The sequence below is a fragment of the Helobdella robusta genome (genome assembly GCF_000326865.2).
Source record: "Helobdella robusta unplaced genomic scaffold HELROscaffold_13, whole genome shotgun sequence".
Classification (NCBI taxonomy): domain Eukaryota; kingdom Metazoa; phylum Annelida; class Clitellata; order Rhynchobdellida; family Glossiphoniidae; genus Helobdella; species Helobdella robusta.
Genome location: NW_008703718.1, coordinates 272,954 through 287,665, shown reverse-complemented (window position 1 = coordinate 287,665; position 14,712 = coordinate 272,954). Strand labels below are relative to the sequence as shown.

The following is a 14,712-nucleotide window of genomic DNA, read 5'->3' as shown; positions in this document are numbered from 1 at the left end:
CAACATATTACGCCAAACATTCGGTAGAATTTATAGAATATTGTAAATATATATATATATATATTTATAATTAATTGTGTTGTCATAATGTAAAAAGCTGGTAATTATCCCCATAAAATCTAAGACAAAAATTAAAGTAATGAAACAAACTTTATAATCTGGACCTCCGAGATCTTTTATCCTATCTTCCCAATGTCGTTTCTCTCTTATCAGTTTGTTTATTTCATCATTCAAATCCCTTAGTTTAAACTCCCCAAGCCCAGCTTTTATAAAAAAAAAAAAAACAGTTTATTGAAACAATCACATGCAGTTGTGTAGATACATGATCATATACATTTATATGAAAAAATATAACTAGAATCATAGAAAAAGTATCGATCTAGGAATTAAAATCAAAAGTAATAATCACTCGCAAAATAAAGAAAAAAAACTGACCATTTTGAATTTGTGCAACTTTCTTTGAAACTTCTCCAATGATTTGTCTTCTAAACTTCTCTGCCTTGTGAAGATTATCACATTCTGTGGCTAGGTAAGGTCTAATTTCCTATGGGATAACGTAAATGTGTATGATACTTGTATCTATAAAACCCTAGATGATATTGTATCAATACAACTGTACATGATCATATATCTATACAAGAACTTTTAAAATTTAGAATTCTTTGTAAATGAAATGAAATTGAAGAGAAAATTTAAATTTAGAGATCTGTCAAATCATACTTTGTCTTTTTTGTTGTCAATGTGGGCTGCCCTCCATCGAGCCAATGTTGTCCTAAATTAATATCATTTTTCAAAAATAACTCGTTTTTATAAGACAAAAATTTAGTAAAAGCATTAAAAATGAAAAAAATGTCTAATAATTATATTCATCCACTTCAACACCTTACATGGCTTTTTCTGAATTTCTGGCCTGTCAAACAAATATAATTTAAATAATTAATTATGAAAGGTAATTAATTAATTGATTTATATATTTATCATTTATTAAAATGAAAAAAATATAAGTAAACCTAATTAAAATGCAAAATTTATATAGATGACAGTAAATAGAATACAGAATCTTAGTAAAAAAAATGCTTATATATAACAAATACAGACAAATAATAATAACAATAATAATATCATTTGTGCAGCTCCCTATGTGTAAGCATAGCAGCCTAGCATTAAAGACGCCTGGATAAGATGTCACATGTCATCATGTTCAAGCAGATTTCTATTTCAATTGTTTCTTGGAGGGTTCAATCAATTGATGATTGAGTCCAAGAGTTAATATAGCATACTTATTATATTATATAATAAATTAATAATCATATAAATAATTATTTACATTTTATATTATTATTTTTATATCATTTAAAAAAAATCAAAAGTTGTGGTGTGGTAATGGCAATGTATAATACTATCATTTTATATTGTTATCGTCATGATGTACTAATCCTAATCTAATAAAATATAATAAATGTTTGGGTTGTCTTGTCATTTAATGTTGTCATGGTTGTGCAGAGCAGAACCCAGCTTTAACCAACATTTGTTATAAGAAGAATAGTTAAAGCAAAAAACAAGATAAATTCTCAAAAACATGATAAATTCTAGTATTATCATATTCAATAATGGACGGATTTTAAAAAATTGCTAACCATTTTTAATAATCAGATAAACGCGATTCCAAACACGTAAAAATATATTATCGTTTATGTACGTAAACAATATAGAACATAAAAGAAGCGGTGTAGATTTTAAGTAGAAAGTTAACTTAAAAACCAGATAGGAATTGAGCTATATTTTTTGATCTAAAGTTCACCTAGAAGCGTTAGTCATCCTACTTTATAGAAAATGAATTGTCTTCTTTCTACCGTAAAAAATATTTTATCGCAAATTTGATTGAAGCTTATTAATAAATTGTTTTTAGACAATTATCGCTTGGTCTGACTCTATGTGTCTTAAACATAATCCTTCTAAATTTGAATTAATTTGTTTTAATAAATCCCTCTATTACTATTCCTCCTATTATCTTACCTGATTCTAAAACTCTTGATGTTTCTCACAAGTTTCATAGTCTAGGCTTTATCTTTTATTCTAGTATGTCTCTTTCTTCTCAGATTAATAGTGCTGCTAGAAGTTCTTACTTTCATCTACGTAGATTAAAAAACTTTTGCCTTTTCTTGATGATCTTACTCTTCTCCTTCTTGTTATTTCGTTAGACTTATCTTGGATTGATTATTGTAACTCGCTCTACTATGGTCTACCTGATTCTAAACTCTATTCTTTAAGTAAAGCTTTTAACTTTGCTGCTCGGCTAATTGCTCGTGTCCCTTTCTTTTCTCATATATCTCCATATCTTGTTCTCTTGCGCTGCCTACCTATAAAATATAGAATAATTTTTAAAATTTGCACATTTATGTATAAATTTCAATCTAAATTATTTTCTAAGTACTTATCAGATATATTAATGGTTTACGATCGTCTTCTTGTTCTCGCTTCTTCTTAACTCGTGTTAAACACACTTTTGCTAAATCTGCTACAAATTTGTTAACATCAACAAAGCACAACCGAAGATTTTGCGGAGGCTGGTTTTCAAAATTATCTGCCCCATTTATGGTCTGCTTAAACGAAATTCTAGATTCATTAACGTCTGCTAATTTTGTAGATTTTATTTCAGTGAGATAATTAGTAGTTTTGATGTCGGTGTCTGTGATATAATGTCTGATGGCGTATTTTTTATTTTCACCTTGTTCTGTTGATAAAATGAAAGTGTTGTTGAATCCCCGAGGAAATTTTGGATTCTAGATAGTTACCAGATTACCACAAAAAACTGGTGTCGACCAATGTCGTGAATGTCATTTGGTGACTCACATAGGATGTGCACTCTAATTGAAGAACACGGTTTTAGACGATTAGGTAATATGCATAGCGCCAGATTGTCGCAAGTTCGACGTTATCTGCTCATCAGAAATACACAATTGAACGAACGGTTAGTCTCAAACTCATACCAGATAGATAGATGACTGGCACACGTTGCCAGTTTTTAATGCTCTGAGTTAGAATAAATTTAATGTCAATGTGGATAGGCGTCTGCAATGACGGATTCAGACAGGTTTGACGGGGGGCCAAAATGCTCTAAATAATCAATCAATCAATCTTCGTTTTGCGTCCAGAGACCCGGTTTCCCGAGGTAGGACGTAAAATAACATTTTCTAAATAACATTTTCATAAACTAGTTTATAAAATAAATCAATTTGTGTTTATACTGTGCGTCTTCGATGATTTTTTAAAGCATCTTATAAATGTTCCGATAAAATTATATCTCATTTGCCTCACAACACAAGAGAGTTTTCACATGTATCACAATTTTTCTTGTCAATTCAATTGCTTACCAACCATATCGGTCAGCTGAGCAACAATAAATAATCAAGAACTGTAAACATTGGATAAGAAACCACATAACGATTTATGCGAATTTGATAGGTCACAAATTTGAAAAATTAAACCTAAACATCATAAAAGATTGGATTCAATAAAATACAGAAATGCAAAAACATTTGAAATTCAGTTTATGATCCTTCTTAGTTATAACCATACAAATAGACTATACTCAATAAAAGTGACGCCAATGTTTAAAAATTTCAAGTTGCCTTCAAACCAAATTTTGCACAAAATTCTTCTTCCAAATTTTATTATCAACCATTGAGCAGCATATTTTATTTTTCATTTCATCATGTTTTTTAACATATACATTTATGTACATTTTTATTTACCGTAAACTTTAATTATTGTTCTCGGTCATATTTCTGAGCTTACCACAATTTCATTTGGAAAACTGAAAAAAATTAGTATTCTTCAAATGATAAAAAAAATAATAAAGTGTAGACAACTTGATGACTTAGAATCAGCTACACCAGCAACTATTTATCAAGCAATAATTCTGACACAACAGACAAACCAATTAATAATAAACTGAATATTTAATTTGAAGTTCATGCCACTTCTGGGAGGTTGAATTACGAAACTAGTTGAAACATTTATAAGATTTAACACATCATTTCTTGTTGCTTTGTTTAAGTTCCTCAAAACATGATCTGAGATATATCCGTGGCTTCATCTTTGAAGGGTCATACCCTTCGTGTCCCTATAAATAATTAATTAATTAATTATTTCAATTATCAAAATAAATAAAACCAATCTCGAACGATAATTAAACTGCCTCCTAATCTAGAATTCGGTACCAGAAGTATAGTAATACACAGGCTTAGTTTTAAATTATTATTTCAAATTCCTATAAATGCAGAAAAGATAAATTAAACAAAAAGAAACTACAAATCTTTATACCTTGGACCAGTCATAACTACCGGCATAAGCAAATATGGTTCCTTGTGCATTGAAAGCGCATGTAGTTATGGGCTGATCAAGAGGATCAGATGTTTTCAATTTAGTTCTAGCATCTTTATCCCAGAAACTGAATCGACCATCTGATCCTATCGTAGCCAGTGTACCATGCACAGGATGAAAAGCTATGCCATTTACCTGAGAAACTCAATTTGCAAATTTATCGTTAATAAATAAACAGAACAGTTGGTAAACAGTTCCAATAATAATCAAAGAAAAAAAAACTAATCAATACATAAAAAAAAACTAACGGCGTAAATATCTTGGTGATTTGACTGGCCAGTGCCATTTGATCTGTGACATTTGAAGGTGAAGTTATCTTTAGGATTGACGGGGTTGACGTATTGAATGGCCACTCGACCTTCGATACTTCCCAAAGCAAATCCAACAGGGAGTCCGGAGGTTTGTTGTGTGTTTGAAAACGCGTTTGAAGAGGCTGGTTTTCGTTCGCAAAATATGCTTACACACCGATGCTGTTCAAGTGATAATTCATTTAAAAATTTAAAAAACAGCATTAAAAAAATTTTAATCACATAAAATAATTAATGCTCCCCTCCTGGTAACATATTCATGAATGTAAATTACATTAGTAATGCATAATGTCAGCATGGCAACCCATGCCACTGAAAATAAGCTAAACTCTCTCTCTCTGATATCAAATCAATGATAATAATGACAAAACCATTCGAATAAAATCATTTAAAAGCAGTTTTGTTAGATTAAATAGTTTCTAAAAAAATTGATGAACTTTGAATGGAGAATAACAGACCTGATATTTAAGCGGAGATTCGAGACTTTTGAACTCTTGGGGGTGATTATCTAGCTGATAAATGATAACTTGCCTTCCTGCTGTTCCAACTACAGCCATTGGATATAGCTGAATAAAAAGATTACACAATTTAAAATATTTCAAAAATTGTATACGCACACAAAAACAATATTTTAACAAAAAAATAAGTTTTCTGAAGAGTATTTAAAAAACCAACCACATCAGCACAGTACACTCTTTCAGGTAACTGAATGTTTAAGATAGGATTTGGAGTTCGTGTGTCCCAAAACTGTTGAGAAACATTAAGTAATCAAATAAGGTATTCAATTAGAATGATCAACTCAAATGAACAACCAAAAAAAACAGTTGAAAATCAATGCAAATTTAACGTGAAACAAAAAGATAAAAAGTTATAAAGCAATTTATGAAAGTTTATTGCGAAAGTTAAAAATTTTTTTTAAATTTTAGCTGGTTTATAATTGTTGAAAAAGTCATCTTCTCCAGTGAGGGATTGATTCAACAAAATTTATTAAAGAAAGAATCAGCTTTCTGTCAAGTCAAGAATTTGTTTACTGTCTTTGATGGGAGGTACATTTTGAGATAGAAAACAAAATCAATGTTGTTAATGAATGGTTCAGCAGATGGTGAGAGGGAATCATCCTTTCGTAATTAATGGTGCAGAAATGTGAAATCAGATGACCATATCATCATCACAGTTGTATTTAAGTGATTAAGAAATGTTGACAGATGAGTGTGAGCAGAAATAACTTAATGTTGGACTTGAAAAAACAGTAGTTCAAGCCTGTCTGGAAAATATTTTGTCATGTGTTGAAGCAAACAAATAAAGATACATAAAAATCATCTGAACCATGAGTAAGGTTGATAAGAAGGTGATTAGATGAATATAATAGAGAATACTCAGAATGTTCAGATTTTAAAAAACAATCAGCGAATGAATAAAAAAAGTCATCTTTAATAACCCTTTCAAATCCTCTTCAAAGAAAACTGAATATCATAAAAGTTTTCAAAATTTATAATTTCCAAAAAAATGTAAAGAAGCTACCTTGAGAGTCTTATCCCAACTGCCTGTCATCAAAACTGAATATGATGAACCCTTGATCCAGTGCACTGTTTTAACGGGGGCTTCATGCTGTTTGTGTTATTTCAATTGAAATACTAATTCTGCACCACTAATGAAAATTGTTAATTAATGAAAGAAGTATTCGAAAAAATTAACACTCCAATATAAGCTTAGATTTTTTTCATGCATTTGTGAATACAAATTATAAAGATCAAGAATGTTTAAAAATAACACAATTGAATTCAACTGAGACTGAGAACACAATCAAATAAAAATGCAAATAAATAAAATCATTATTAAAATTTGAAACTAGAAAAAAACGTTACAGATCATTTTGAATAAAAAAATAATGAAATAGATATTAAAAGAGTCAATAACAGTTAATTTATTTTTACAAACTTGAGCAACTTGAACAAATTGGTTTGAAGCCAGATCCCACATTTTAGCAGATTTATCAGTCGATGCTGTGAATATTTTGCTGCCATCCTTAATTTATAAATTGTTCAATAACTTTTGATTGCATATACATACATATCCTCAAGCATAATAAACTGTTAGACAACAGTCAAATATTATAAACGCCTTCAAATAATTTTTCATGTGAAGCAGGTGCTTAAAAAATTCTTAGTACAAATCTAACAACCGCATCAAAAAAAATTGATTGACATTTTTAATAACATTAATGTCCATTTAAACTAATGTTGGGTCATTGCAACATAATGTAGTCGTAACAATACGTATGAATGACATTGATGGTAATAGTCATAACATAGTCATAACATTACGTATGAATGACAATGATGGATTTGTTATATACAATTATTTTTTTAATTTATAATATTTTAGGTATATTGGATTCACGATACTGAAAAAGAATTCAAACAGGTGAAAGATTAATGTATTTAAATTTAAAATAAAACTTAAGTTAAAAAATGTGCAAAATTTGTTTATCATTAATAGTAAAATAATACAAAGCATAAAATAAGAAGTAAATGAGATGACATACATCACTCCAGCAGACGTCAAGTACAGGTCCCGCATGAGCCTGCATGGCTTTCGGGACTGACGTTCCATTTTGTTGCACTTCCCAACATCTCACCTGGCAACATTGAAAATATGAACAATTACAAAATTCTTTCAAAAATTAATTTAAATAATGACCAACATTGTTGTCCCAGCTGCCAGCAGCCAAAAATGTGGAAGACAATGTAGCAGGGCTGAACTTGAGGGAACTGATACTATCATCTGGAGGAGATGGAATCTCTATATCTTTTGAGGGATTATTGAATGATGTTGCATTGTTCAACGCAGCTGACTGGCCAAATGACCCAGATGCACCAAACATTATCTTTATTCAGAATCTATGGAAATAATTTTTACAGTCAAACATTATTGTCCAAAAGAAAATGATACCATCTAATTATTCCTATATAAAATTATAAATAAAGCAAAAGAAAACAGAATAATGAAAATTAAATGACAGGTCCAGATTCTAAAACTCTTAATGCTTCTAATAAGTTTCATAGGCTCTATCTTTAATTCAAGCGTGTCTCTTTCTTCTCAGATTAAAAGTGTTGCTAAAAGTTCTTATTTCCATCTAAGTAGAATAAAAAAACTATTGCCTTTTCTTTACGATCCTTCTCTTCTCCTTTTGTTACTTCTTTAGTTTTATCTAGGACTGATTATTGTAACACTATGGCCTTACTATGTAATAACTATGGCCTTACTATGTAATTACTATGGCCTTTCCTTTCTGATGCTTCTATCCTTTAATTAATTAAGTAAAGCTATTAACTCTGCTGCTCATCTAGTTCCTCATGCCCCTTTCATTTCTCATATATCTCCATATCTTGTTCTCTTGCACTGGCTAACTATAAAATATAGAATAATTTTTAAAATTTGCACATTGATTAATCAGTAATCGGCATTATTAGATTAGCCAATGTTTAAGTCTCAAACCTCAATCTAAATTATTTCCTAAGCACAAGTCTTCTAAGTAATATAATACAAGTAACATAATATATGCCAGTATAATTATTTGAAAAATAACTAACAATCAGAAGGATTGAATAACAACACGATCTCGAGTAGATTTCGAATTTGAAACCGGTGCTGTTGATTTTAAAAATGTGTAGGATAAAATAGTCACACAAAATATACACTCGAAAACAATTTCTATGGAAAACCAGACACGTTTTCATTTTTCAATTTCTATGGAGCGTACCATATATATAGAATAAAATATAATTAAAATATAATACGTAAAGTAAAATATAATTAAAAGCAAGAAAAGCAATGACGACCAATATAAATAGTTTAGGAAGACTCTAGTAGAGACCGTACATTTACAGCGTAAAAATACAGTTTAATGACGTAATTGCTTTCAGGTCATCTATATACGTTATCAAACGCTTCAAATAAAAAAATTTTAATAAATGTGGGACATGATATGTATAGAAAACTTTCAGTTTAAAAATCCACGTGCCATTTTTTTTATATTTTATTCGTTCGAATTGCATGTGTAACAAATTTATCTCTGGGAGCCATAGTGTTAGTGATTGATTGAATTAAATCCCTAGCGTCAAATGTTCCTTTGTCAATGCAACGGTTAATTGTCATAGTTTAATTCTTATACTAAAATTTCATAACGTATTCAACATTTTAACAACGTATACGTAAACCATAAATGTTCAGTATGGGAAGTTATTTATAATACTCGTCATCAAGGTTGGCTAGGAAAAGTTTGTAACATTTTATTCTAATTTTAGTTTTTTGGTGTTACTCAAAATCATTTTCTACATACTTGGAGGTTTATGTAATCCCTATTAAAAAATAATGACGTCATAACCTCAAAACTGCTCATGCATCCACAAATTTCAGTAAACATTTCTCTGAACTTACTCGTGTTGGTAGAAATTTTTTTATTTTCATGCGCTTGAATTTTGAATAATTATTCGAACTTTTTTAAAAATTGTTTAAATATTCAGGTCAATCAATTTTTTGTAATGTTTATGGTTTATGTTAAGTCGTCAATATTAATTAAAAATTTGTTAACTTTGAAACCTGTTAAATTTTAATAATACATAATAATTAGACAGGTGATGTACGTTGCATTTATTTATTTACAAAAATATAATTTTTACAAGCTCAGTCAACCAACAATCATACAATTAAATAATTCTTCGCAGTCTTGAATGTTTTAACATAATTATTAAAAAACAGATTTTATGTACAAGAGTGAAACACATGAAAAATAAAACTCGTTGATTGCAGTATTAAGAAGATATTCTGATCAAATATTATTACGAGCTTCGTTATTTTGTCGACTTATAGCTGTGTGAGATTGTTGTAATAAAGTCGATTGCTCTTGTGTAACTGTTGAACATTGGTTGCTCATGGGGACTAAAGAAGAAAGTGTCGGTTGAGTCGCGCTATTTGGTAGGTGACCATTGTTTTGCCCAGGGGCACATGACATTTTCTTGAACAACGTACACTGAAAATTAAAAAAAAACAATAATAATAATTACTAGAGTAAAAATATTAACTTTAAACACCTACTTCAAACGCTCGCTTTTGTTTTCTACAATGTATGATAAGTAATAACGATAAGATCAAAATGGACACAATCGTTAAAATGGATAGCAGCAGAACAATTATCCACAGTAACAACTCTGATAGGTTAAGTGAATCAGCTGACTTTGAAAGACCTAAAATGTTCATTTAAAACAGTATGTAAACATCGTTTAAAACAAATCACAATATAAAAAACATACCTTGGCGAGTATCCAAATTCGATACGCCACTAGAAGACATATTTTTGAAATAAAACCACCCTGTTTTGAATGTGAAACAATATAATAAATTAGGATGCTTTAAAAAGTTTATTTAATTCATAAAATAAAATTACAAAAACCTAATATTATCAATGAATTGCAGCAATTAGATAGGTTTTGAAACTGAGAGCGTCTAGTTTTAACGAGCTGTTAGGCAGTTGATTTCGGATGTTGCTGGTATGTAACTAAATGACAGCTATGTGTATGTGTATTATAAGCAAAGTCAAGAAGTAATTTTTCGAAAATTTCCTAATCAATCCAGCCTCCTGCAACAAGAAGTTTATAAGGAACATAAAAAAAAAGAAAAAAAGAAAATGTCTTTACGTGGCAATAATTCATTAAGTGAATCAGCTGACTTTGAAAGTAAAGCATTCGAGGAGTAAAAAATTTATTTCAACTCTACCTACCAAAAATGCTTTAAAGCAGCGCTTGTGTGTGTGTATGTGATGTTATAGATGTGTATGTGATATTATAGAGTAAACTGCATTCTTCATGAGCTAGAAGGATTATATTATATAACGTTTATAAGAGTTTCAGTATATGCATATATATATATATATATATGTATGTATGTATATATATATATATGTATGTATGTATATACTATATATATATATATTTATACATATATATATATATATTAAAACCATATATTAAAACACATACATATATATTATATATATATATGTATGTGTGCACGTGTGTGTGTGTGTGTGTTTGTGTGTGCACGTGTGTGATTAAGATGTATGGGTTTTAAGGTTTTAACATTTTTCCATCCAGCGGTCACCCATAAAAATAACTAAGAGCTATTGCAATGTACTGAAGTGATAAAAAATATACAAACATGAACAGTAATGTAAACATCTTCCCTTCATAACTTGATCCGATTTCATTCTGTTCTCTGAGCAGTCAGTCGGACAAGAAGCACATTTGGAAATTATCTAAAGAAAAAAAACAAATATATATTTATATAAACAACAGACTCTCCCAATTTTATTTTTTCATACCGATAAACAGTTTTTAAAAATAAAAATAAATCAATAAACCTTGTCGCAGTATTGGTGTCGTAAATCACATACATCTTTATCACATTTGACAAAAGGTTTCATCAGAGGTTTTTCATGATCTTTTTCATAATCTACATTAGTAATTCCAGAAACCACAGACAATAATAACGTCATGAAAAAAATATTTAAACAAAAATAGAAACCCGAGGCCATTATAGAAATATTTACAGCAGAAATTTTGTTTGAAATTGAAGTGATCAGTCTGATGACACGAGAATTTGATCAACCCATAACAAGCAATGACGTTAATTGAATCACCGTAGGCAATAACCAGGGAATTTTAAACGCACTAAGTACCTTGGAATGTCGGGTTTTACATGACGTTATATGCTAAAAATAGATTAGATGAATAATCATTTTGGAAGATTTTCAATTTTTACAATGATCATGGTTGTTTAAATTACGCACACCGATCTATAAATAAATGAATAAAATAAATATACAAATAAATATTTTTTTGTTGAAGCGCCTTTGAGAATAATATATATATATATATATATATATATATAATATACATACATATATATCCCAAATTTATGTTCCGTACATTTTATTTCTTTATCTGAGAAATATTTTAGAGTGAATAATAATAATATTTAATTTGTATGTGTGTGTGTGCTTAAGATGTATGGGTTATGAGTTTTTAACTAGAAACAGAGGAATCATCGATAATGAAAAGACGTAAAAATGTTATATTTTACGACGTTGAAAATTGGAAATTCACTTTAAACAAATAAGGAACCAATAAATAGGCACAGTATAAAAATATTTGAGCATCTGGGCACAACTCCAACATATCAATTTGAACACCGAAGATGGTATAATTATACCGAAAAAAGCTTAGGTTTTGAACTAAAAAAGCTAGAAAAATCGAAAAGTTTTGTAAGTTAATTAACGCCGAACATGCTGTGATTTTCATCAATAATTGCATCTCTGACAGTCTTAATCCAATATATATATATATATATATATATATATATATATATATATATATATATATATATATATATATATATATATTCTCAAAGGCGCTAACAATGTAAAAGTTGATTAAATGCGCTAATGCAAAAGTTGATTAATTGTTTCACTTCAATCAAATCATATCATGAAAAATATCGCGAAATTTCTGCAACCAACAGCAAGCTGAGTTTGACGAATTGTTAACAAATCTAAATCGTTTGACCGTAACTTCTGACACTGTAACGGTGCATTTCTTGGAACAATTCTATCCATTAGATATTTCGGCGCTAATCCATTAATGCTTTTGTACACCAGTAGGGCAATTTTAAAAATATTTCTTTGTTGAACGGGCAACCAATGAAGATTGAAGAGAATAGGAGTAACATGATCAAAATATGAACCACCAGTTAACAACTTGGCAGCCAGATTTTGAATTAATTGTAACTGTCCAGTGAACAATGAAAAATGGGACCTATATAGGTCACAGGTGGGCCAACATATAGGCCCCATATGGGCTGCCCACGTGGGACCGGTAACAAAATGACCGTCCAATTCGCGTGGGACCCATGTGAGAAAATAAGAGAACAAAAAATACTAAATGTTCGATGTTCAAAAAATAATTAAATGAGAAAGTCAGGTTATAAATACTAAATATAAAATGTTATAGTATGAAAAATTTCATTTATGCACAATTATCATTTTCATCTGAAAAATTTCCTTCATTTGTTCTTACAGATGAATTTATTTGTTCAACCGAAATGCCTTTTTACCATCTGTCTCGAGCACCAATCAACCATTTTGCCACTGCTAACTCCACATCTCTTTTCATGACCTCTCCAATTGAAGCATTTTTTGACTGATCCTGTTATATGAATAAAAAAATTATTTTACAAAAATTATTAACATAAATTTATTCCGAAAAGATGTAAGGCTGAGTTGGCCAGGAGTCAGCCATCTGAGATGAACCTGCAGTAGCTACGATAAACATGGAGTACTCCATATGTTTATTGTAGCTACTGCAGGTTCATGTTCTCCAAAGCTGAGTCCCTTGGAGAAATGTGCAGATTACAATGGCTGGAACCGGGCAAGACAAAAAAATAACTTTAATAAAAAAAGATTAATGAATACTAAGGAAAAAAATATTAAAATTGAACTAAAATGAATTGAAGAAAATGGTTTTTAAATTATACTTACTGTATACAATCTCGAATAATTTTGAACTTCCAAATGGCATTTTCCCTTTTTTCCCAACCATGTTGAATCCAAAGGCTACATCATTTTTCATTATGTGAGACATCACTCTTCTTATTACTTCATCCAAACTCAGAAAAAATTTTCAATAATGCATTTTGTGTTCTTTGGCTAATTTTATATTGTACAGCCCATGTAGCTAGATGCTCTTTGAAAGTTCTTAGGCTGCTAGATGATGACGTGCTGGTTGATAAACTTGAAATTTCTGTATTATTAGAACTATATTATACATAAACAAACTGAAGCTTTCATCATTAGCATTATCAGAATCTTGAAATTTTAATATTTTTGATAGCAGACTAAAAGATTATTCTAGCTGATCATTGTACCTTTCATAATTTTCATTAGCATCAATATTATTGATGTTCCTAGTAGTGCAATCTTGCTTGTTATTTTGAACAACTAATGATGCTATATTTGTTTCTTTGTTTCTTCCATAGGAATTTTATTAAAAAAATCTTCCACCTTCCTCTTTATGTGTCTTGTCTAGATAAAGTATGCTTGTTATAATCATTCGAAGAATCCATTTTTTATTTATTCTTTTGTCTAAGTTATGATACTATAAAATAAAATAAATTAAAATATTATTTATACAATAAATTAAAATATTAACAAAGTTAAAGCTATGTTATAATCATTCAAAGAATCCATTTTTTATTTATTCTTTTGTCTAAGTTATGATACTATAAAATAAATTAAAATATTATACAATAAATTAAAATATTAACAAAGTTAAGTTAAACTTTAAAGTTAATAACACAACAAAGAACAAATCAAAGGGGCATTCAGATCACAAAAAAATTATTTAATTTATTAAATCATTACCTTTCTATCAGTATTCAGCACGCCAAGGCAGTTGAAAACAATTGAATAAAATAACTGATAAATTATATAATTATAATTTATTAATTTCTTAATACTGATATATCAACTTTAATGCAATGAAAAGGAACAAAGGAACACGATCAAAATTTAAATAAAATGTTTAGTAAAATAATTAAAATATAGAAATTTTATAAAAGTTTTAACATGGTTGAAAAACGTTAGTGAAAACTAATTACGAATGACATGTGCGCCAGATATATAATATTGCTGTGTATGCGTTGTGAATACAACTATTGCGGTTGAATATGTGTGATACGAGTTTCCACATCAGACCTACGGATACATAGTTAAATATAAATACATATATGTACATGCAAGATACATATCGATGTATAGATCAAATATTAAGTATCACATAATACATCATACATTCAATTATTTTACTAAACATTTTATTTAAATTACATTATTTTATTTATATAATCTACATAAACTTTAGTTATTATGATATTTACAACAAGGTTAATTTATTTCACAATTTAA

General features: G+C 29.1%; 3 protein-coding genes across 3 annotated transcripts in view; all 3 read right to left on the bottom strand.

The window, feature by feature from the left end:
- Positions 1–1,672, bottom strand: part of HELRODRAFT_190435 (hypothetical protein) — a 3,766-nt gene extending 2,094 nt beyond the window's left edge. Inside the window, exons 1-5 of the mRNA XM_009014071.1 lie at positions 1,638–1,672; positions 888–910; positions 721–772; positions 436–544; positions 151–263 (exon numbers count right to left, since the gene is read on the bottom strand). Of these exons, the coding sequence (XP_009012319.1) occupies positions 151–263; positions 436–544; positions 721–772; positions 888–910; positions 1,638–1,640 (300 nt within the window). The 5' untranslated portion in view covers positions 1,641–1,672. The remainder of the gene's footprint in view (positions 1–150; positions 264–435; positions 545–720; positions 773–887; positions 911–1,637) is intronic.
- A 1,662-nt stretch (positions 1,673–3,334) lies between these two features.
- HELRODRAFT_109550 (hypothetical protein) lies at positions 3,335–8,344 on the bottom strand. Its single transcript, XM_009014070.1, has 10 exons — positions 8,288–8,344; positions 7,399–7,594; positions 7,240–7,332; positions 6,633–6,719; positions 6,216–6,302; positions 5,370–5,441; positions 5,153–5,260; positions 4,635–4,856; positions 4,327–4,521; positions 3,335–4,126 (listed from the first exon to the last, which is right to left on the bottom strand). The coding sequence occupies exons 2-10, from the start codon at positions 7,576–7,578 to the stop codon at positions 4,037–4,039; spliced, it is 1,134 nt and encodes a 377-aa protein (XP_009012318.1). The 5' UTR covers positions 7,579–7,594; positions 8,288–8,344; the 3' UTR covers positions 3,335–4,036.
- A 1,181-nt stretch (positions 8,345–9,525) lies between these two features.
- Positions 9,526–11,286, bottom strand: HELRODRAFT_168186 (hypothetical protein; the record flags this gene model as incomplete). The annotated part of the gene is made up of 3 exons (XM_009014069.1): positions 9,526–9,726; positions 10,007–10,066; positions 11,113–11,286. The coding sequence occupies 3 exons, from the start codon at positions 11,284–11,286 to the stop codon at positions 9,526–9,528; spliced, it is 435 nt and encodes a 144-aa protein (XP_009012317.1).
- Positions 11,287–14,712: the final 3,426 nt, after the last annotated feature.